Source organism: Marmota flaviventris, chromosome 2 (assembly GCF_047511675.1).
Source record: "Marmota flaviventris isolate mMarFla1 chromosome 2, mMarFla1.hap1, whole genome shotgun sequence".
NCBI classification, from domain to species: domain Eukaryota; kingdom Metazoa; phylum Chordata; class Mammalia; order Rodentia; family Sciuridae; genus Marmota; species Marmota flaviventris.
The window spans coordinates 196630446-196652962 of NC_092499.1; the positions used below are offsets into that span (position 1 = coordinate 196630446).

At 45.4% G+C, this 22517-nt stretch overlaps 1 protein-coding gene across 3 annotated transcripts in view; it reads right to left on the bottom strand.

Annotated features, from left to right (window-relative positions):
* Positions 1-22517, bottom strand: part of Slc9a8 (solute carrier family 9 member A8) — a 96868-nt gene that overhangs the window by 60678 nt on the left and 13673 nt on the right. Inside the window, exons 1-3 of one of the 3 annotated variants that reach the window (XM_027946481.2) lie at positions 16223-16296; positions 11812-11990; positions 5241-5321 (exon numbers count right to left, since the gene is read on the bottom strand). In XM_027946481.2, the coding sequence (XP_027802282.1) occupies positions 5241-5321; positions 11812-11842 (112 nt within the window). In that variant the 5' untranslated portion in view covers positions 11843-11990; positions 16223-16296. Of the gene's footprint in view, positions 1-5240; positions 5322-11811; positions 11991-13711; positions 13814-16222; positions 16297-22517 lie in introns of those variants that run through there. The other 2 variants (XM_027946480.2, XM_071608998.1) reach the window with 2 other exon arrangements.

Genomic DNA, 22517 nt, shown 5'->3' on the forward strand with positions numbered 1-22517 from the left:
ATACAATTATTTCACTTCTAAGCCTTGGCCCAAAATACATAGACAGTACATCGGCACTAAAAGGCCAACAAAAATAAGCACATGAACTCAACTAATATGTGGAAATATAAAAAAAGAAAAAAATACAAAATGACTCTCAACTCAGAAAATTATCTAACACATGTATAAGTCCACACATGGCTTGGAAAAGAAGAAACCATGATAAAAATACTCAGAGCTTTCAAACAGGATTGTTTTTTAAAGTACCGTTGTTTATGAAAAGGAAAAAATTTAAAAGCCAAGACTACAGAACTTCATAAAGGACAGAAAGTATCCTAAAAACTTTGAATAAAGGTCAAGGAAATCTCTTTAGAACTTTATACTGATACCGTTTTTATAAAGAATAAAAAAAAATGCCTAAACTCATTTGAAAATATAAAAAAGTATCTGGGCATAGTGGCCCACACCTGTAATTCCACATACTCAGGAGGCTGAGGCAGCAGGATCTGAAGTTCAAGGTCAGCCTGGGAAACTTAGCAAGATTGTCTCAAAATGAAAAAAGTTTTTAAAAAAGGACTGGGGAGGGCTAAGGTCATAGCTCAGTGGCAGAGCGCCTGCCTAGCATGTGTGAGGCACTGCGTTCAATCCTTAGCACCACATACAAATAAATAAAATAAAGGCATTCTGTCCATCTACAACCAAAAAAAAAAAAGGACTGGGGATATAGCTGAGTTATAGAGAGCCCCGCGTTCAATCCCCAGTGCTTCAAACAACAGCAACAACACAACAGGTGAAAAAGCTTCAGAGTGTATCTGGTCCTTCTCTATGCCATTTCTTAGGAACTCAGAATCCTGAGCCATAACACAAAAGGCTCTAAGTGACTGCAGATTATTTGTAACTGCTGGTTGGAAGAAGCAGGCTAGGAAAACTTATCCCTGGAAGAATGAAGGCGGCTTTCCAGCACCTCCGGATGCTTTTCTGGTACAAAGGGCCTTCCTGAAAGCGGTCTCAATGGTTCATTATGATTTGCTCCATGAAGAAACATTTTCCTTTAACATCCTTCGCTTTATGAAATAAGAACTATTTTCATAGCTTCGTCAGCATTTCCAAATTCTAACAAAATGTCCTCTAAAATAATAAAGTTATTTTTCTTTTTTTTTTTTCCCTCGTGCATGGTGGGCAAGTGCCCTACCATCGAGCAACATCCCCAGCCCACTGTCTTTTCAAATACTACTCTTTTCTGGACCCTGGCACTCTTTTCCTAGACACGCTCTTAGCTTTCCAATCACGTGAGTTGGCAAAGAAGTATTGAAAGCAACCCTTACTTTCCATCACCAATCTCAAGTTCCCACACCAGCTCGACAGGCTGCAATTATTTCTGCAGCATCAATGTAGAGACGAACGGTGCAGATGGTTTATCTTCAAGTGACCCCAGCACCACTGCACCCCAATTCTGAGGTGGCCTTGTGGCATTCATCCATCTGCTGCCAGAGGGAAGAGGAGCCGCTGCTGTAAGGCTTACCACACAGCCTGCCTGAGGGCAGCCAAACAAAACAGAAGGCAGGAGGAATGGAGGACCAGTCCAGAGAGCTGGATCCAGGTCAGGGAAGGGAAAGCCAGTGCCACCTGTAGCTTTCCAGTTACATAAGCCAACAGGTGCACCGCTCCACGCCCACCAATCTGTCTTCTCTAAATCAAACTAAGTTTGTTCATCAAATGGAAAGAGTTCTATATTAAGATGCTTTTAGCCAGGTGCAGTGGCTCATGACTGTAATCCCAGCGACTTAGGAAGTTGAAGCAGGAGGATTGCAAATTTGAGGCCAGCCTGGCCCTCAGGGACCAGGTCTCTCCTTAGGGAGACCAGGTCTCAAAAAATAAAAAGGGCTCGGTATGTAGCTCAGTGGTAGAGCACCTCTGGTTCAATGCCCAGTATCAAAAAATAAATAAATAAAATAAAGATGCTTTCAGCTGCAAGTAAAAATAAATAAATAAAGGTATTTATTCTCTCATGTAACAGACATCACTGAGATAAGCAGCTTCAGGGCTATTGGATAAAAATGTGATCAAGCTTCTCTGGGTATGGTGGGACACACCTAAAATCCAAGAGACTCCAGAGACTCAGGTAGGAGGACCGCAGGTGCCAGTCCAGCCTCAGCAACTTAATAAGGTCCTGTCTCAAAATAAAATAATAAAAAGGGCTGGGTGGGCTGAGGTTGTGGCTCAGGGGTAGAGCACTTGCCTAATACATGTGAGGCCCTGGGTTCAATTCTCAGCACCATATAAAAATAAATAAAGATATTGAGTCCAACTAAAAAACTAAGAAATATTTAAAAAAAAAAAGGGGGGGGGAATGTAGCTCAGTAGTAGGGCTACACTGAACCCTGGGTTTAATCTCCAGTACAAAAAAAAAAAAAATCTGGGCTTCCCATCTCTCTCCCCTTCTGGCTTGTCTTTGAGGCACAGTTATCAAAGTGGTTTCAAATGGCTACCAGTGCTCCAGGCACACATCCTCAATCCACAGTATCAGAGGGAAGAGTGGGAAATTTCCCTTGTTTCTATTGGGGAAGGGCACTTTCGAAGACCAACCACCCCAGCGTACTTCCTGTTACTGTCACTGGCCAGAAGGGAGCTTCACACTACCCCACTGCCTCCACCATAGGCAAGGAAGGGTGGAGTCACCATGCTGGCAAAGACAAAGCGTGACTTGAACAGCCCCCTCCTCCTGGAGCATACACCGTGGAGGACACCTGATCAATGTAGGGTTCTATTTCCAAGGAAGAAGAGGGAAACGACTCCTAGGTAGGCAAGCGACAATGTCTGCTCTAGGTCCTAACATAAGCACTGGTGTTTGGTGAGACAGTGAAGAACACAACTTTCCAAACCAAGTTATGAGAATTATCATTTTAATTTTCATGTACATCCAACCTAAATAAACAACAACCATAATTTTTATTCTTAAGAAACTATGAATTAACCACAAAGCCATAAAGTCCTTGATGTGGTTTTTTAAGCCTTTGCTGAATGTGGCAGAATAATGGGTATTACCTATGGAGGTTATTTTCAATGTGCCTAAGAGCAGGAAAGGAATGTTAATGAGTTAGCCTACCATGCTCAGAGTTCTAAGACTACCTGTTAGCCAAGGCTATTAGAACCTGCCAGTATATACAGCCAAAGAACCTGCGGGCTGAGCTCAGGTTATAGCTCAGTGGCAGAGCTTTTGCCTAGTGTGGGCAAGGCCCTGGGTTCCACCCTCAGCACCAAGGGGTAGGGACCAGAAGGCTGGGGGTGTAGCTCACTGGTAGAGAACTTGCAGAGCAAGCACAAGGCCCAGAGTTTGAACCCAGCACCACAAAACAAAATAAAATCCCCTGTTAAATAAAGAGCAGGAACCCTGAGTAAAACTAGTTTCCAACTCTGTATAATCCCAGCAGGAGAAGCATAAGTTCAAAACCAGCCTCAGCAACTTAGCAAAGCCCTAAGCAACTTAGTGAGACCCCGTCTCAAAGAATAAAAAAGGGATGGGGATGTGGCTCAGTGGTTAAGCACTCCTGGGTTCAATCCCTCGTACCAAAAAAACAAAAACAAAAACATTACTATCCAGTTCTGCCTGCTCCTTAAGATATGGTGGTACTGGAAGTCACAAGGCTTTAATGAAATGGCACCTGAAAGCTCAGGGGCTAGAGCACGGCACTCAGCAGTACTGTGAGGTCTGGGAAACAGAGGAGGGCTGGCACCAGCCGATCAGGACACAGGTAGTGATGGAGCCGGTGAACAATCTGTTCATTTCCGAAGCTAACACAGACCATAACTATGTTGCAAAAGAATTACTCATCCCAGGGCTAAGGCTGTGGCTCAGCGGTAGAGCGCTCGCCTAGCATGTGTGAGGCCCTGGGTTCGATCCTCAGCACCACATAAAAATAAAATAAAGATATTGTGTCCAACTACAACTACATAAACAAGGTATTAAAAAAAAAAAGAAAAGAAAAAGAATTACTAGTCCAGTAATTGAGATCCAAAGGCAAAGAAAATTAACTTATAAAGCATCAGTGGTGATAAGGAAAAATTAACAGTAGGTAAGTGGAAACTAGTAAAAACAGCTAAAAGAAACAGATAAAAGTCTCAGGTGATCTTAGGAAACTACTTAACTGTGCCTTGAGCAACTACAAACATTTTAGACTAGAATTTAGTATCACTTGAAGTCCCTGCTTCTTTCTTCACAAACCACTTCAATGAACCTGCACGTGTGTTCATACCTATTATTACATAGATTCATTCTCCCAAATTAAAAGCTAATTATCTTAACAATTATTTGCCACAGGAAACAGAGAAAGTTAAGTGGGGTAGACTGGAAACCAAGGCATGATAGTGCACCACCCACACTCCCAACAATCTGGAAGGCTAAGACAGGAGGTTAGCAAGTTGGCCAGCCTGGGTGATTTTTTTTTTGATACCAAGGATTGAACTCAGGGGTGCTCGACCACTGAGCCACATCCTCAGCCCTATTTTATATTTTACTTAGAGACAGGGTCTCACTGAGTTGCTAAGTGCCTCACTAAGGTGCTGAGGCTGGCTTTGAATCACAATCCTCCTGCCTCAGCCTCCCAAGCTGCTGGGATTACAGGCCTGCACCACTGTGCCTGGCAGCCTGGGCAATTTAATGAGACTCTCAGCAACTGACCAAAATCCTGTCTCAAAATAAAAAGGACTGGAGAACCAGGCACAGTAGCACACACTTATAATCCCAGCAACTAGGGAGGCTGAGGCCAGGAGGATCATAAGTTTGCAGCCAGCCTGGGCACCTAAGCCAGACCCTGCTTCAAAAACAGAGCTGGGGATGTCGCTCAATGGTAGAGCACTTGCCTGGCATATGTAAGGCCCTCAATTAAATTCAGTTTCAAGGGGCAAAAAAATAGTGATCCTGTAAATTAACTATCAACCACCTGCCTTAACTAAGGAGGACATCAGCCTAGTTGAGCAGCAGAGGCTAATGTGCACTAAGGGCAGTGAGAAGCAGGAGACCACAGAAAGGCCTTTGCTATGTAGACGGACTGCTGCATGACCTGCAGAGGGTAACCACCACTGTCTGAGCCCAGGTTCTCATCTTTAATGTGCGCTCATAACACCCTACGCAGGCTACAGGGAGGAAGAAATGGAATCAAATACCCAATGCAACTCTTGAAGTTTCCAGCACTAAGGAGGCACTTAAAAAAATGGTGGTTACTGTTATCACTTTTATTATGAGATCACCAATAAGCACTTACCTAGAGAAACAACAGCAACGCTCTCTGGTAAGAAATGCAATCTGTATCGGATCAGTAAATGCACCAATATGATGCAGATAGCTGTGGGAAAAAATAAGACAGTGTTTAAAAAAAAAAAAAAAAAGCCCAAATTTGAATAAACATCAAGTTCAAAGCAATGTTTATTGGGGGGGGGAGCTATCAGCATAATAGACACTTGGTAATGACACAGTAAGCTTCGATTGTATTTTCATTGTCTTTTTAAAAAATTTTTCTTTTGTTATTCTAATTAGTTATACATGACAGTCAATGCATTTTGACACATCATACATAAATGGGGTATAACCTCTCATTCTTCTATATATTATCTTAGCTTTTAACCTGGAAGTAAACTTAAACTTATAGTTTTTATAATATTTCTCTATACTTCTTTGTATGCCTGAACTACTTTGTTTTCTGGTAGCTGATGTTTCAATAAACTGCAAAAACTTATACAAGTGTTTAAATTACATAGATTTTCCTGATTATGAGAAATGGTCCTATTTTTTTAAAACTAATTTTCAACTGGAAAACTCTAAACAGTGAAGAGGAAATCAATGAAACCATTTTTACGCAAATATAACTGCAACAGGTTATGTAGACATGAAATATTTTGTCACCACCTGACCAGCTCTCTATTATGAAGAAAGTGAGGATGTTTAAAGGTCAATACTTTGTTTAGTGAAGAAAACATCAAAGAGATTCAAAAATGGGATACTCCTGCTCCCCAGCTGGCTACAGCTGGGCCGAGCAGTTCCCCAAGAGTCCAGAACTGCACTGAGCACTCCCCAAAGTTGGCTCACTGGATCCCAGCTCCGCCCTGGGCTAGCTGTCCTCACCATTACATCCTTTGGACAGAGAAAAGCGAGGCTTGAGGACGCCACACACAGGTGGTGCTGCGGCCCTGTGCTCTGTGCCACAGTGCTCTCTGCCACCTCCCACCTGGCTGGCAGCCTCCATTCCTCAACCTCCAAAACAGGACTCAAGCCTCACTTGTCTCACAGGGGTTCTGCCAGGAAACAAGAGAAGAGGATGTAAAACTATTTTTAAAAAGAAAGTACTGCAGCAGGGCATGGTGGTGCACGCCTGTAATACTAGGGGCCGGGGAGCAGAGTCAGGAGGATCACGAGTTCCAAGCCAGCCTCAGCAAGGGCAAGGCGCTAAGCAACTCAGTGAGACCCTGCCTCTAAATAAAATACAAAATAGGGCTGGGGATGAGGCTCAGTGGGTGAGTGCTGGACTTCAAGCCCCAGTACCAAAAAAAGAAAAAAAAGTAAGCATCGCATAATACTTCATGGCCCAGACCTTAGTACGCAGTCTCTGTCTTTCATTAGGCTCCTTGGCGGCACACCATCTGCTAATCACAGTATTATCTTACTAGAACTGATTTTTTTAAAGGAAATGCTTAAACAATCTGCATAACTGTTAACACCCTCAGAGCCCACACTAACAAATGAGATTTCTTCAATCCCAATAAAAAGCACCAGGTGGCCAAAGAAAGCAAACAGTTATACAGAGTTATCCCTCGTTCATTCTGTGCTTCACACTATTAATCTGTGATGTTATTTTAATATAAATATTTAACCTAGTTAGAAAATCTACATTAAATAATAAAAGCATGAAAAAAGTCCCCAGATGCAAGTACAGCGTGTGCTGATGAGCATGCGCTGACCGGAGGAAAGAGCACGTGAGCATGAGGAGACAGAAAACGGCATCAGTTTCTGCTCTTTCTTTGCACCAAGCTGGATTTCTAAAAATTAACTTGAAAAGTTTACTCATATAAAAAGCAAATGATTATATGCAGTTTTAAGGGGAAATTGTCTAAGCCACTAACAAAAAAACTCTGAAAAGACAACCCACAGAATGGGGGGAAATATTTACACTACTATATATGACGATGGACTAGTATAGAGAATATACAGAGAACTCCTACATCCAACAACAAAGAGCCAACACAGTTTAAAAATGGGTGAAGAACAGACATTTTTCCAAGTAAATGGCAAGTAAGCACAGGAAAAGGGCTCACCATCAACAGTCCTAGAGAAACAAAACCAAACCACAATGGGACGAAACTTCACATCCTCTCGGATCCATCCATCTTATTATCTATTGACCTATTCATGCTGGGCTTGAACCCAGGGGCACTCTATCACTGATCCTCAGCCCATTTTATTTTTGAGACAAGGTCTCCCTGAGTTTTATAGGCTGGCCTTGAACTTGTCATCCTCCTGCCACAGCCTCCTAAGTGGCTGGGATTACAGGGGAGTGCTACATGCCCAGCTGGGATGGCTATAATAAAAACAACAGCCAGGCGTGGTCATGCATGTTTGTAATCCCAGAAGCTCAAGAAGCTGAGGCAGGAGGATTGCAGATTTGAAGCCAGCCTCAGCAATTTATTGAGAGCTAGTGAGATGCTGTCTCAAAATAAAAAATAAATAAAAAGTGCTGGGGATGTAGCTCAGTGGTTAAGCATTCTTGGGTCCAATCCCTGGAACAACAACAACAAAAAAACAGAATATAACAAGCATTGATAAAAACATGGAGAAACCAAAACTCTTATAAAATGGTGCAGACTGTGAAAAAGAGTTTGGCAGTTCCTGAGAGTTAAACAAAGTAACCATTCGATCAAACAAGTTCACTCATAGGTAAATATCCAAGAGAAAGAAAAACACTGCCAAGTGCATTAGCACATGTCCATAATCCTAGCCATTCAGGAGGCTGAGGCAAGAGTATTGCCAATTCAAGACCAGCCTGAGCAACTTAGCCAGACCCTGTCACAAAACAAAAAACATATACTCCATATATGTATAATATGTCCAAATATACTCTGTCATGTATATCTAAAAAGAACAAATAAAAAAATTTAAAAATAAGGGTGGGAGATATAGTTCAGTGATAGAGCACCCCAGGTTCAATCCCCAGTACCTGCTCCACACACACACACACACACACACAAAAACAACTGTACACAAATGTTCACAAAAGCACTATTCAGAATAGTCAAAAGGTGGAAACAATCTAAGTGTCCATCACCTGATGAATGAATAAACAAAGCCATACAATGGACTATTATTCAGCATAAACAGGAGTGCATTCTAAAACATGCTCTGACATGGATGAATCCTTAGGACATTATGCTAAGTGAATAAGCCAATCACAAAAGGTCTCACATTGTATGATTCCGTATATATGAAAATATTCTTTTGGGGGGGTACCAGGGATTGAACTCAGGTACATGCAGTCACTGAGCCACATCCCCAGCCCTATTTTGTATTTTATTTAGAGACAGGGTCTCACTGAGTTGCTTAGCACCTTGCTGTTGCTGAAGCTGGCTCTGAACTCACAATTCTCCTGTCTCAGCCTCCCAAGCCGCTGGGATTATATGCATGCGTCACCACACCCAGGCTATATGAAATATTCTTAATAGGTAAATTCCTAGAATCAGAGAGCAACATGGTGAATGCTACAGCAACAAAGACTAAGGAGTAACTGCTTTTAATGCTTTTTTTATAAAATTTTTTTAATAGTTGTAGGTGGACAGCATGTCTTTATTTTATTTATTTTCATGTGGTGCTGAAGATCAAACCCAGTGCCTCACACGTGCTAGGCAAGCGCTCTGCCACTGAGCTACAGCCCAGCCCTAATGCTTTGTTTTAATGCTTTCCTTCTGAAGTGATAAAAATGTTCCGAGCCAGACACAGTGGCACATGGGATAGCTATAATTAAAACAACAGCCCAGAGACACTCAGCCAGAAAGTCACAAGTTCAAACCAAGCCTGGGCAACTCAGCAAAGTCCTGGCTCAATACATTAAAAAAAAGCCTGGGATGTAGCTTAGTGGTTGAGCGCCTCAGGGTTCAATCCCCAGAAGCATAGAAAAAGAAAATATTCTGGATCTAGATGGCTGCACAACACTGTGAACGGAATAAATGTAGCTGAATTACACACTTTAAAATGGTTTAAATGATATTTTGTTTATTTTATCACAATTAAAAATGAAGTGGATCTAAAATCTACTAACATGAAAAAAGAAAGCACAGACCATTCTGTGAGAAAAAGCAAATTACAGAATTCCGTTTATGTTAAAATAAACTCCAAACTATATGTGCTTGCACACCCGTATGTGCTTATAAATGGACATACGTGCATATACATACATGCAAACATGCCTTCAAGTACAGTAAGGGGAAAAAAACGGCAAGAAGGGATGAAAACTTGTGTGGTACAGAAGGAATGCATCCCATAAACTAATGTGCTTCTCTTTTTTTGTGCCTGACCTGGTAATTATGGAAAATACATTAAAACAAACCTGTCAATTTTAATAACTCCATTAAGTTTAATGGCCCATAAGATGCACTAAATGATGTTAATTGTTAACTCTAGTTTAAGTCAATAATAATGACTCATCATTGATTCTAGTGAAGTCAAAGATCAGCCAGGTTAAATGCAAGTCAACTGAATTCAAGTTTCTAAAAGTCAAAAGTAACTATAGAGTTTTGTCATTCCTTCATAACAAAGAGGAAACATCATAATCCTGTGATATGCTTATAGGACACAAAGTTACAATTTCATTTGATTTAACTAAAATAGTAAACAAAAGTGGTAAATGGCTGGGGCACCCTGTTCCACGTGTGCAATCTAAACTACTTGGGAGGCTGAGGCCAGGTAGTGAGACCCTGTCTCAAAATATATAACTATAAAAAGGGCTGGAGATATGGCTCAGTGACAGAGCTCTCTTGGGTATGATCCCCAACTCTGCAAAAGTAAAACAAAAACAAAAGCAAGCATTATTCCATTCTGTCAATGCCTACTGATAAGTAAGTAAAGACACTAACTCATCCAAGAATCTGATTAGGTGAAACAAAACTCACAGAACAGCAGTGTGACTCTAGAGTCTAGGTTTATGATCAGTTTGAAGAGAAAACAATCAAGAAAAATACCCAGCACTATTAAGTACAGTTCGGCCTTCCCAGCCCCCAAGATGAGCTAACACTGGGCAGGATTTTGCTGAGATTAGAAGGCACATTATCGAAACCTGTTTTGTGATCTCCAGCACAAGTTAATCTTAAGTGCCCCACATCCTGAAAGTTTTAATTTGACATTTCATCCTCCCTTAAAAAAAGTGATCACAGAAGTTTCCCAGGCTGCCTTTTCTATTCTCTAACAGAGCAGGCTGCCAGCAGTGTCAACAGACTAACCACGCTCCATCCTGAAAGATGACGTCAGGTCCTGAAGAGTTCTTAATAAAGAAAAGAACTGCTTTTCTTCTTTGTATTCAATTACTTTAACCAAAGGAAAAGAAAATAAAACCAAAGAGTCCTTGATTATTGGAAGTAATCCACTAGAGACCGTTCAATTACATTTACTGGGTAAAAAAATGGTCCAGGTGTACTACGTCCCACACATTGTACACTTCGCATTGTGTACTTTCTCATTATTCAATTTAAAAGTTTTTTAAATTCTATGACGGAAAAGGACGAATCGTAGGATTTCCAATAAACTACTATACTGTTAAAACTCTTTGACCATTTACCACAGTCTGAATATAAATGTGAACAAAATTACACTTTTTCTCCAAAACCAGTCCTATTAAACATCAAAACAATACTCATAAAAACCCAGTTCCTTTCACTCCTCTGAAAAGGTCTAATCTAATTAAATGACATCAATATCATTAAGGAAAAGCAGCAAATGTAAACATGCAAACTTCTGAAATGAGAGTCTGGACTTGGGTCCCGTCACCCTCCAGGTTCTTTGTGCCTACTCAGCTAATCTAAAGTGACTGTACAATTTCTCCAAAACAGTTGTCCTCTGTCCATCTCCTGTCTCTGGGAGGCACTGAAGTTTGGACCTCTTTATCTAGACCTCCTGACTGGCATCTGGCAACCTGGATATCAGCCACTAGTCTCCACCAGCCAGGTATGCGATTGTTCGACCTCTCTGGACCCACTGGAGGAGGAAGGTGAACAGGTAAGATTTTAACTTGGACAAAATTAGCCCATTTAAACAAAAATATAAGAAAGGAAAGAGCACAGAGAGTGTGCAGAGATGGCAAAGGTCACAACCACAGTCAATGGGAATGACAGTTGAATGGTGTCTGACACAAGGGTTCGGTCTTTCACTCAAATATACCCAGAAACCTAATAAATACAAGAGACAAAATGCTGCTCTGGTTGAAGTAAGTTAGGGACAGGAAGTCAGATGTGTTCTCACTTGGCTCCCCCTACCTCCTGCCCACCACCTTCACACATGGCACACACACACACACACACACACACACAGATTCCTATGAGCAAAATACGAAATCCACTAATGGTTGTTCAAGATCCTTTTTGGGTTAAAAATTCTTTAATTCCTTCTTTCAAAGGTCAGGATACGACACTAAGAGCTCTTCAGAACTGCTTAGCCCCATGATTCCATAGACCCTTACGGTGTTATGACCACTGGCCCTCAGTGTTGAAAGTGGAACCACATGGCAGGAAGGCCTGACGGAGACAGCGATGACAGGGTCAACCACAAACACTCCTGAGGGCAATGGTGGGCTCCATATTCACCTAAGACAAGGAGGCTGAAGAAAATGGTCATGCCACTTGACTGCTCCTCCTGCTGGGCCTGCTCGCCCGTCTGCACAGGGAGGATGGGCTTGGCAGGGGTCGGGAGCACCAGTTTGGTCGTGACACCCAGGGTGGTGTGGAGGGTGACATTGAAACCCTCATGAGTTGTATTGGAGAACCTGTTGGAGAATATAAAAAGCAGAATTAGATGACAGAAAGGGGTCTCAAGTATCAATACACACACCTCAAAATGGAAGAGAACCTGGCAAAGAATTTCATGGGATTCACAAGTCTCCCAAAGAGAAGGCAGGCCTCAGAAAAATGGAGATGAAGGAAACCCCTGCCTGCAGGAGGGTAATAAAGGCCTCAGGTACCTTTGATTATAGCCTCCCAGAGGCCAGGAACAAGGGCAAATCTGGGCTGGTATAGAAACGAAATATGTCCTGCTTTTTTACACTTGATGGGGGCAACTAGTCTCAACACATCCCAAGGTCTATTACTTCATGCTTTTATTTATCCATTTTGTGTTCTTTGTATTATTTCTGCTTGTGGAAGAAACCACCTGAATTTGCCCAATTGTCACTCTGGTCAGAATGACCTACCCTACCTTACAAAATCCTACTCAGATTTCAGAAGGCTCAGGTTACCTGCTTTATAATACTCCACCCCACCCAGTGTACCCACCCCATGGCTTCTGTGCCAAGGCTCTCTTTTCATATTGTGTTGGGACTGTGAACTAGGGCAACACTGATACGATAATAATGGTTAATTGTGATTGTAACAGTTGGTATTTACTGCATCCTGCTTCATTCCAGGAAGAAGGTAACACACTACCTCTCCAGGTTCCATACCTTGACCAACATCCTTATTAGTCAATGGCAGAATCAAGCTTCAACCCAAGCCTGACAGCACGGGGCTAGTCCAGTCTCTTTGCTTTGTGCTGTTGAGGACTAGTTCAGTGTCTGGAGCAGATGCCCAATAAGTCAATCGACTGAATGACTTGACCCCCACGTGGCCAAGGGCTATTGAAAGGTTATCAGGTGAAGAAGTCCAGTATCAATGGGTACCTTGCTAACCTTCACATACTCATTCCACGAACACTGACAGGGTGTCTAGAACGTGCAACAGATGGTGGCCTGCAACGATGGCGATGGACCTTGGCCACAAAGGCCTGGAGGACACAGACGCCCTCCCTACCTCATCACATGGAGCTCATTCGCCTGTTTTCTACACTCTACCCCTGCTGCCTTTCTTTCGTTCACTGCAAAGCACAAAACCCTCTCTTGAGAAAGGGCTTTTGAACTCGTCACCCCTCCTATTCCTCCTGTTTGTTAAAGTTTCTGCTCAAGCGACACTTCTTCCTGGGAACTCCGCACCCGCACGCTACTCCACTCCTTGCATTTATCGGGCCGGGGCCCACCGCGTGGGTCCCTGTCAGACTTCAGGCAGCTCCTGGTCCGCCTCCCTCACTACCATGTGCCTCGGGCCTGCAACTGCGCCAACCGTCCTCGGATGAATGAAACTCGGTGAAGGGGACGGACGCGAACCGATCGTTAGAGGAGGCTGCGGCTGGCGAGGCAGCGAGCGGGCTCGGGGGGCCCGGAGCCTTCCTGCGGCGAGGCGAGGAGCGCGCAGCGGCCTCCGCAGGGCGGAAACCCAGACGGTGGAGGTGGGCCGCGGCCTCCGCAGGGCTGTTCTCGGGGCGCCCCAGCCCGGGGTCCGACCTCCGGGGGCTGCAGAGCCCAACCGGGCCCACGTCCCCATCCCGCCCTCCCCGTGGGCGCGGGCAGGGGCAGTCCTGACAACTGGCACAGGAACCCCGCCTTCCGGGCCAGAGGCTCGCCGTCACCCGCCGGGGCCCAGCCCTGCCGCCTCCGCCGCCCCGGAAAAGCCCACTCACTCCTCTTCCGCCATCTTCTCCCCCATCCTGCGGAGCCTCCAAGACCACCGAGTTTGGAGCCGCGGGGCTAGCGGGGCCCACGGTCGCTTCCGGCTTCCGCTGGAGGCGCGGGCGGGCCAGCGCGCGGGGGGCGGGGCCTCGACCTCGCGAGGGTGACCCTCTGTCCTGACATCTCAGTGGCCTGAGGGTGGGAGGAGGCGCGTGGGAGGGCCCTCCCGGGACTGTCCGGACTTACATCCGGTTTGGGCCACGTGGCAGCACTGTCCCGGAGAGTCGGCCTTTTCCCGATTACCGGGCGGGGACGATTTGGGGGAAACTTCTGTGAGGTCACTGTGACTCACCCTGAGGGCAAGCACTCTCTACCCAGCGCCCTGACATTCATTCGGCTAAAATCCGGGACAAAAATCCCCTCCCAGCCTCATGCTTGCTAGGAAGCGCTCTACCACTGAGCTACATGCCCCCAGCCCCTGATTCAACAAATTAGTAGTAGGCGCCTACTATGTGCCCAGCAGTGCAGTGGCGGGTAGGGGGACCCCATCAGAAAGGCTATTGTAAGGCTTTGGGGTTTGACTGACCGCCTCTGCTGCCCTGGTCCGAGCCATAGAATCTCATCTGGTTAATCACACACTCCCTGAATGTCTGTGCCGGTTCCTGAAGGTCTTCCATAGAGGTCAGAGTGATCCTTAAACTACAGTCACGCTTCTGCTCAGAACCTGTAATGACTTACAATCTTAAAGCCCTGGACCATCTCCAGGAATCAGCTCTGCCCCGTTTGCCCCAGTAAGCTGGGTCTCGGCCCACTCCCTCCCCACTTTGTGCTGTTATCAGGGCAGCTTCCTCCCTATGCTTGGAGCCCTGAGAGCACCACTTGCCCTGGTACTTGCCCAGCCCTTGGTCTAGAATGCTCTGCTCCTAGGCAACTGCTTGGGCTCCACCTTTACCACCTTCAGCCTTTTCCATTAAGTCTTCCCTGACCATTTAAAATCCTGACTATTTAAAATCCAAGGACCCCCACCGTCCCTGAACTATTTTTCCGTAGATCTCCTAAAATACCATGTATTCTGCTGGGCATGGTGGTGCTCGCCTATGATCCCAGTGAGTTGGGAGGCTGGGGCAGGAGGATTTCAAGTTAAAGCCAGAAAAATAAAAAAGGGCTGGGGATGTGACTGTGGTAAATTACTCCTGGCTTCATATGTTCATATATATAGTGATTTGCTTAGATAGTTATTGTCCATCTTGCAGAATGAGAGTGGAACTGAGATAGGGAAACACCCTCAAGCAATTGAAATGCAGAATCAATCCATTGAGATGCAGAAAACACAAATGGGCAAATCTTGGCCCATACTCTAGGCCTGTGTCCCTGTAAAATAAGGGAAATAAATACACAAGCACTGGAAAAATGGCACAGAATTGTGCAGCTAAAGTCTAGTCCCTGATACAGCCCTTCTATAAATATTGGACCCCCCAGTCCGAGTCAGAGCTGCGTCTCCCTCTGCAGACAGCCCAAGTCTCTCTTGAATGTCTACCTTCCTCAATAAACCTATCTAAACCTTTGTCTGGCTCTTGCTGAAATTCTTTTCCTTTCTGTCATATGTGGCAAGAACCCTGTTGTTGGTCCTCAATTGAGTTCCCTCTCTTTTCTGGGAACTCCTGGGGCCCTTCTCTGGAGACATCTCTTCTCCTGTGACAGAATCTTCATGAATACAGAGATTCTTGTCTGTTTTGTTCTCCATTTTATCTCCAGTGCCTAAAACGGTACCAGGCTCGTGGTAGACACTCAATAATAATCATCATCGGATAAATAAGTTCATTCTAAGTGCTTCAGGGAGTCACAGAAAGGGTTCCTTCCAACAAATGACACAGCCTTGGCTGCTTGTGGAGTGTTGACTGGGTGTGGTGAATCTAGGGGAGAAGCCCCAAGACCAGCCAGGAGGCCTTGGCAGTCATCTGGGTGAGAGCTGATGGCATTTGGATGAAGGTAGTACCTGGAGTGGCAGGTGCGGTTGGACTGGGTGCACATTGAAGGCAGGGTTTGCTGATGGACTGGGGCAGTTGAAAGAGGATGAAGTCAGAGTTTTGGCCCTGAGGAGCTAAACTGAGAAATCCGGCTGAAACCCAGAGTTCTCCATCCACCCTCCGAGACCTTTTAGGACTCTTGTCAAAACTGAGAGAATGAGGTTAGATTCTGCTGTTTTTTTTTTAGCCCTTCCTGTGGGTGTGATGTGAGGCTATTGTTTCCTTAATTCCTTCCATAGCTTTCTAGACGAAACTGTCATTATTCAGGAACTGAATCACCACAGAGAAGTCAAGCCACTTGCCTGCAGTCACACAAAAGCAAACCTTGAAGCTGGAACTGTCTCTGTCTCTCTTTCGTGTGTGTGTGTGTGTGTGTGTGTGTGTGTGTTGTGCTGGAGAAGGTCTTGTGCATGCTAGAAAAGCTCTCTATACCACTGAGCTAAACCCCCAGCCCTTTTAAAATTTTATTTGGAGGATGGATATAAAAGTGCACACCTGTAATCCCAGCAATTGGGGAAACTGAGGCAGGAGGATCCCAAATCGCAGGCCAATCTGGGCAAGTTAGGCAGCCCCTGTTTCAAAATAAAAAATAAAAAAAGGCTGAGGGTGCAACTAGGGTCTGTTCCTGGTTCAGTCCCCAGCACTACTGTAACAGGGGACCCTTTTATGCTTTGAATATAGCCCTTGCTGCTCTGCCACTGTGACTGATTTTTTTAAAGGACGAGTTTCTCTTTCTCTGTTCTCCTCCCTAACCTCTCCCCGTCCCTAATCTCAGGGGAAACAGGATTACCTTTCTTCCCCATCCGAGTTATCTGTCCTTGAGCACACACCCACCATGGGAATGAAGTAATTCAGATTTGGGGGATGGCACCAGAAGATCTCAGAAATGACTCTCTCCCAAATTAACAAGTGAACCTTTGAATCACCTCTTTAAAAGCCTCCTGTTCTCCTTGATGAGTAGAATCACAGCCTTTGGGACAGGAGCCCCCTGAGTTTTTCCTTTGCAAGCAAAATAATAAACCTTCTTTTTCCTTTTTCTCAAAACTGTGTCCTTGTTACTGGATTGGCATCAGGGACAAGGACTGAGCTTTGGGTAACACTAAAAAAAAAAGGCAGGGGGCAGGGAGCTAGGAATGTAGCTCAGTAGTAGAGCACTTCTGGATTCGATCCTCAATACTGCAAAAAAAAAAAAAAAAAAAATTTGACACAGCGACTTCCTGGGCCCTAAATCACTCAGGCTGGCCCTGAATTCTCCTCAGCCTCTCAAGTGGTTGGGACTACTAGTGTAGGCCACCATGACCAGCTCAGGTTATTTTTTTTAAACCAATAGCCCTGTTTCTCTGTACTGCCTAAGTTTCTCTGGCTCTAAAATAAAAGTAGACCCAGAGCCTTATGGGAGACGAAGTGGGTGGCAGAGGGTGAATGCTTGGTGCTCTCAGGCCAGACCTGTTGAAGGAAATGGAGATTTACAAAACCCTCAGGGAAAAAGGGAGCTCAAGTCTCTGACCTGGTGCAATCCTAACTGACCAACTCCTCCCACAACCTGGCCCCGCTAAGCCCTGTGAAACTCAGACCCTGTTGTAGCCCGTGGCCTTGCTGCCTCTTGAAAGTGTGCCCCTCTGCTGCTTAATAAAGCATCGCGGATTCCTCAGTTTCTTTTTCTTTTTATATTCTCTTTCATTTGCTTTCACTTGTTACCCAAGAGCTCAAGGCTGTTCCTCTTTCTCTAGCCCCAGAAAACCCCACCTGGCTGCAATTCACCAAGGGCTGCTCCTCTCTACCCACTCACTGCCCTCACCAGTCAAGCCCAGATCAGCACTTGGCAACAGTCCTTGGACTGCAGCCCCGGCCTCCTCGGGCCTGCTGCCAGCCCTGAGGCTGCAGGTCACCTGCTCTCAGGCCTGTGGTCAAGTCCCAGGTGCTTCTCACCTATTCCTGGGAATTAATCTAAACTCTCAAGGTCATGGCCCCAGGAAGACAAATAAAGGCACTGGACATGCAGTTCCTGGGCTCAGGGCTGTGCCAGGCCCAGAAGTGCCAGCCTGCAAGTTGCAGTTCTGCCCAAGCCTGGGAGGCCTCAGGGAGTCACCACAATTTTTGTCAGCACCCCTCTTAGAAGACTGTCGCCGGTTAGAGAGAAAGCGCCTGCCTGGGTTCTCTCTGCCTGGTCTGCTCTACCCACTACCTCCAACCTTCCGCCTTGTTATTCCACCTCTTGTCATCTCCGATGTCACCTCCTGGGTGAGGGGCCCCTTTCTGACCTGCAAACTTTTCCTCTAAAGACAGTAAATCCAGGCTTTGCAGTGAGAGAACAGTCCTGGAAGACATAAGAAGGTGGGGCCAGGTTCCAATAAAACTTCATGAATGTTGACATTTGAATGTCATGGTATTCTCACATGTCATTATTTTCACTCTTCTCTTTTGGATTGTTTTTGACCATTTAAAAAATGTAAAGCCAAGCCGGGCACAGTGGCACACGCCTGTGATTCCAGTGGCTTGGGAGGCTGAGGCAGAAGGATCAAGAGTTCCAGGCCAGCCTCAGCAAAAGCAAGGCCCTAAGCAGTTCAGTGAGACCCTGTTTCTAAATAAAATACAAAAAAAAAGGGCTGGGATGGGGCTCAGTGGGCAAGTGTCCCTGAGTTCAATTCCTGGTACAAAAAAAAAAAAAAATGTAAAGCCACTCTTAGCCGTTGGGGCATATGAAAATAGGTGGCAGGCTAGATGTGGCCCACAGGCTCTGACCTCTGGCCCAAAGTTTAAAACACAAGCAAGTGTCTCCGCGGCATTTTGCACTACCAGAATTGTTCCTTCTTCCCGGCTCCTCTGCTACCTTCTCTCCTGCCTTCCTGAGTTTATCACCTTTCCCTCCCTGGGACACAGCTTGGGAAATCAAGGATTGGAGTCTCTCCTGTGTCCTTCCTCCCGTGCCTCTTATAACGTTTCTTGAATACCTCCTCTGCTCCAGGCATTGTTCCAAGAGTATTGCGCTCAGTCATTTATTTAATCCTTATAATAATGGTGGAGAGCAGGCTGTGCCCTGCTGGGCATTACTCCACAAGGTGCTTTCAGGCTGTGCCTGACCTGGAGTTACGCCATTTTACAAAGCGGTGATTTGCTGTGAGTTACTCCCTTTTGAGTCTAAGGGCTGAGGTGGAATGACCCCACGTCTTATTTGTACAAGTAAACAACCTCCTGCCTCACACCACCACAAGAAACAAACTAAATCAACAATGCTACAAAAATGACCCCGGGCAAACTCAACAGGTTAATCAGAAGCACACAGGTGCACGGTCGTATCCAATTTATATGGCAAAAACCAGGCCTGTAAGTTCATGGAGCCCACCAGACCACCCAATGAAGCAATCCCCTCAACAGAGGCCCATAAAAGGAGGCCACCCTGCGACTGGATATGGTGGCACGCTGACCCCGTCACCTGGTCACTAGTCACAAGCCTTGCCCAGGAAAATCTTTACAGTGACAAATTTCCAAATCTCTTTCCTTGGGCTTCAGCAGAGCATGGTTTCTCCTGCTGGTGAAGACCAGGCATGACCCACTGTGACATCTCAAGCAGACACTCCTTCCGTCCAGACCCTGGCTTAGAATCAATTCTGTACCCTGAACAAGGGCTTCTGCTGGTTGCTAATCTCACCTGGCCACCCACAGAGACTCTGCCTCCCATGTAGCTCACTATCTACCTTTGCCCTTGATTCAGTCTCCCGAACCCCTGTGGCCACCTTAACCCTTTCTTGGCCTGTCTGTAACTTGTGCATATATAATTATGTACAGTGTGATGTGTGACTTGAGTGTTATGGACATTGGTAGTTAAGATTGGCATAAAAGAACTTGTCATTACGTAGCTTATGACCACCAGGTGACCTGTGAGTATTTGGTGAACTGCTGTGGCTGAAAGTGGTGTGGCCTGGGAGTTCATGGCTGGTTGCCATCCCTTGCCTGACCTTACACTGACATCGTGACCTAACCCGTTTGGCTGTGGTCTATGTGGATGGCATGGCTCATTCATGACAATAACCCTATAAGAGAAATATTCTTTTGAGCCCAGGTTTACGGAGGTGGAACCCTGAAGTCTTGCTCATCACTGTTTTCCCAGAGCTTAAAAAATGCTGGAGCTGCCAGGTGTGTGGTGGCGCACGTGGGAGGCTGAGTCAGGAGGATCACAAGTTTGAGGTCAAACCGGGCAACTTAATAAAAAAAGCGGGGGAGGACCTCAGGATGTCGCTCAGGAGTACACCACTCCTGGCTTGGGTTCCTAGTACTGGGAAAGAGAAAGAAAAGAAGAAGAAGAAGAAAAAAAAAAAAAAGACAGAAAATTCTGAAGCTGTCAACAAAATCAGGGACCACCAAAGACTCCTTAAGAAGTTCGCTATTTCATATTATTTTAAAAGAGCCTAGGGCTTGGGGTTGTGGCTCAGTGGTATAGTCCTTTTCCAGCATGCATGAGGCCCTGAGTTCAATCCCCAGCTCTGCAAGAAATGCATGATTAAATAAAAACCAAAAATAAAAAGGGAATCAAAGTGGTCACACGTGGATCAGTCAGGGTTCAGAGACGCAGGACCAGTAAGAGAGATATATTAAAATATAGATTTATATAAAAATATCTATGGCTGGGATTTGTGGCGCTCAGTAGTAGAGCATTTGCCTCGCATGCACAGAGGCCTCGGGTTTAACCCCTAGTACTTCAGGGGGGAAAAAAAAGACTTATAGCCAGGAATTGTTACAAAACAGGACAACCTGATTGTGGCCTAGTTCTATTGGTTAGAAGCCACAAGGGGCTAAAATCCTGGGGTGGGCGAGGCTGCCTTGCAGCTGGAGGCCGTAGGAGAGTCCGCCTCCCTGGGCTCTCTGCTTCTAGAGGCTGTCCCAGTCCCACAGGGCAGGCTGGGAAGTCCAACACTGAGGGGTGGCATCTGGCTCGTGGCCCATCGTGCGTCTTCAAAGCCAGCAACTGCATCCCCCATCCTCAGCTTCCTTCACCTTGTGGGGACAGTGGACCCTGAGGTCCTGCCTTCCTCTCTCCCTTACATGCACTCATCCAGAAAATCAGACAATTTCCCCATTTCAAGTGACCTGACCATCCGCAACCTTCGACCTTCCGCCATGTAACACAGCATGTCCACGGGTCAGGGGCTAGCACGTGCCCACCTTTAGAATGGCCATGTGCTCACCTTGAGCACGGCCATTTTTCTGCCCACCACACCGCAGGAAAAATAAGATCTAGGCTGGATTCACCTTCATTCATTTATATCATTTAGTATTATTTAGTATTAATTTGTTATTGTTGAGAGAGAAAACGGAAGAGAACTGTACATGATTTCTCTCCCTCCCTCTCTTCAGTACTGGAGATTGAGCCCAGGGCCTTGCACATGGTAGGCAAGCACTCTACCGCTGAGCTACATCCCGCCCTGAGTTCCATAGCTTGAATGTGTCTTCCTTTTAAAAGCCTGTGCTAGAGTCTTAATTCCAAATGCAATACTATTAAGAGGTGGGACCTTTAAGAGATGATTAGGCTTTCAGGACTCTGCCCTCCTCAAAGGATTAATGTCATTATAGTAAGAGTAGCTTTGTTAGAACAGGAGTGGGTTCTCTATGAAAGGATAAATTTGGCCCTCTTTTGCCCCTCTCTCTCGCCTTCTCTTTGCCCTTCTGCCACAGAATGCCACAGTGAGAAGGCCCTTGCCAGATGCCACCCCTCAGTGTTAGACTTCCCAGCCTCCAGAATTGTAAGAAATAAATTTCCTTTCTCTCTAAATGTCCCAGTCTCGGGTATTCTGACATAGTGACAGAGATTGACTGAGAAAGGACTCCCTCCCAGCCCAGAACAAGCCAGCCATCCGGGAGTTCATGCTTCTTAACAAACAGCTAGTGGCCACTGGAGAATCCATGCCCCACTCCCTCACCCTCTGCGTGGGGCCAGTCTGTGCTGCGCGTCCTCAACTATTTCCTGAGACTCCCCCATGGGATCAAGCTCAGCGTGCCCACAGTGGTGGCTGGCTTGGCACCTGTACTGACTTCTTGCTCTTTCCTGTCTTAATTCTCCCCCATTCCTGCAACTGAGCAAAGCAAACTGAGACATTCCTCTCAGGGACTTCTTAGGGTAATCACACGTGGTAATCACTACTGAGGGGGATCCTGTTAAATGTCCCCCATGTTTACCAGTGATCAGCCTCAGAGGTAGCATGAGGAATGGAGAGGGGAGTCAGGCGAGGCCCTGGGGAAGATATGTAATTTCAGCAATGGAGAAAGTGCCGTGTTCAGATTAGCCAGCAAGACTTTGGGGAAAAGATGACAGAACAAACGTATGTTTTTACTTTTGCAATACCACTAAGCACCACTGGATTGACAAGGCAGGGGTTTACGATTATGAAAATAAGCCTTCATGCACCTGAGAACAGGAGAGATTATAGAACATTTTGTATAACAGCAAGTGGATAGGTTAGTAGGTGAACCACTCAAAAGAACTGGGAATACAGAATTCTGAATTGGTACGGGGAAAGCCAAGGCCAACCTGATTTACTCCCCAAAACTCCAAAAGGCTCAGGAATTTTTGCACCAGGTACTATTGAAAATGAAATTGAAATGAGTAGGCACCTCCAGAGAGGAGGGTATTAAATAAGGAAATCAACTAGAAGTCCACTTAAGAACCAAACTTTCAGATCTTGCCAAGAAACATTATTACAAAACTTCAAAATATGAGAAAAGAACCCGTGAACTTCCAGAAGAGACGGGGAAATACATTACATATAAAGTATCAAAATAACCTTAGACTTAATAA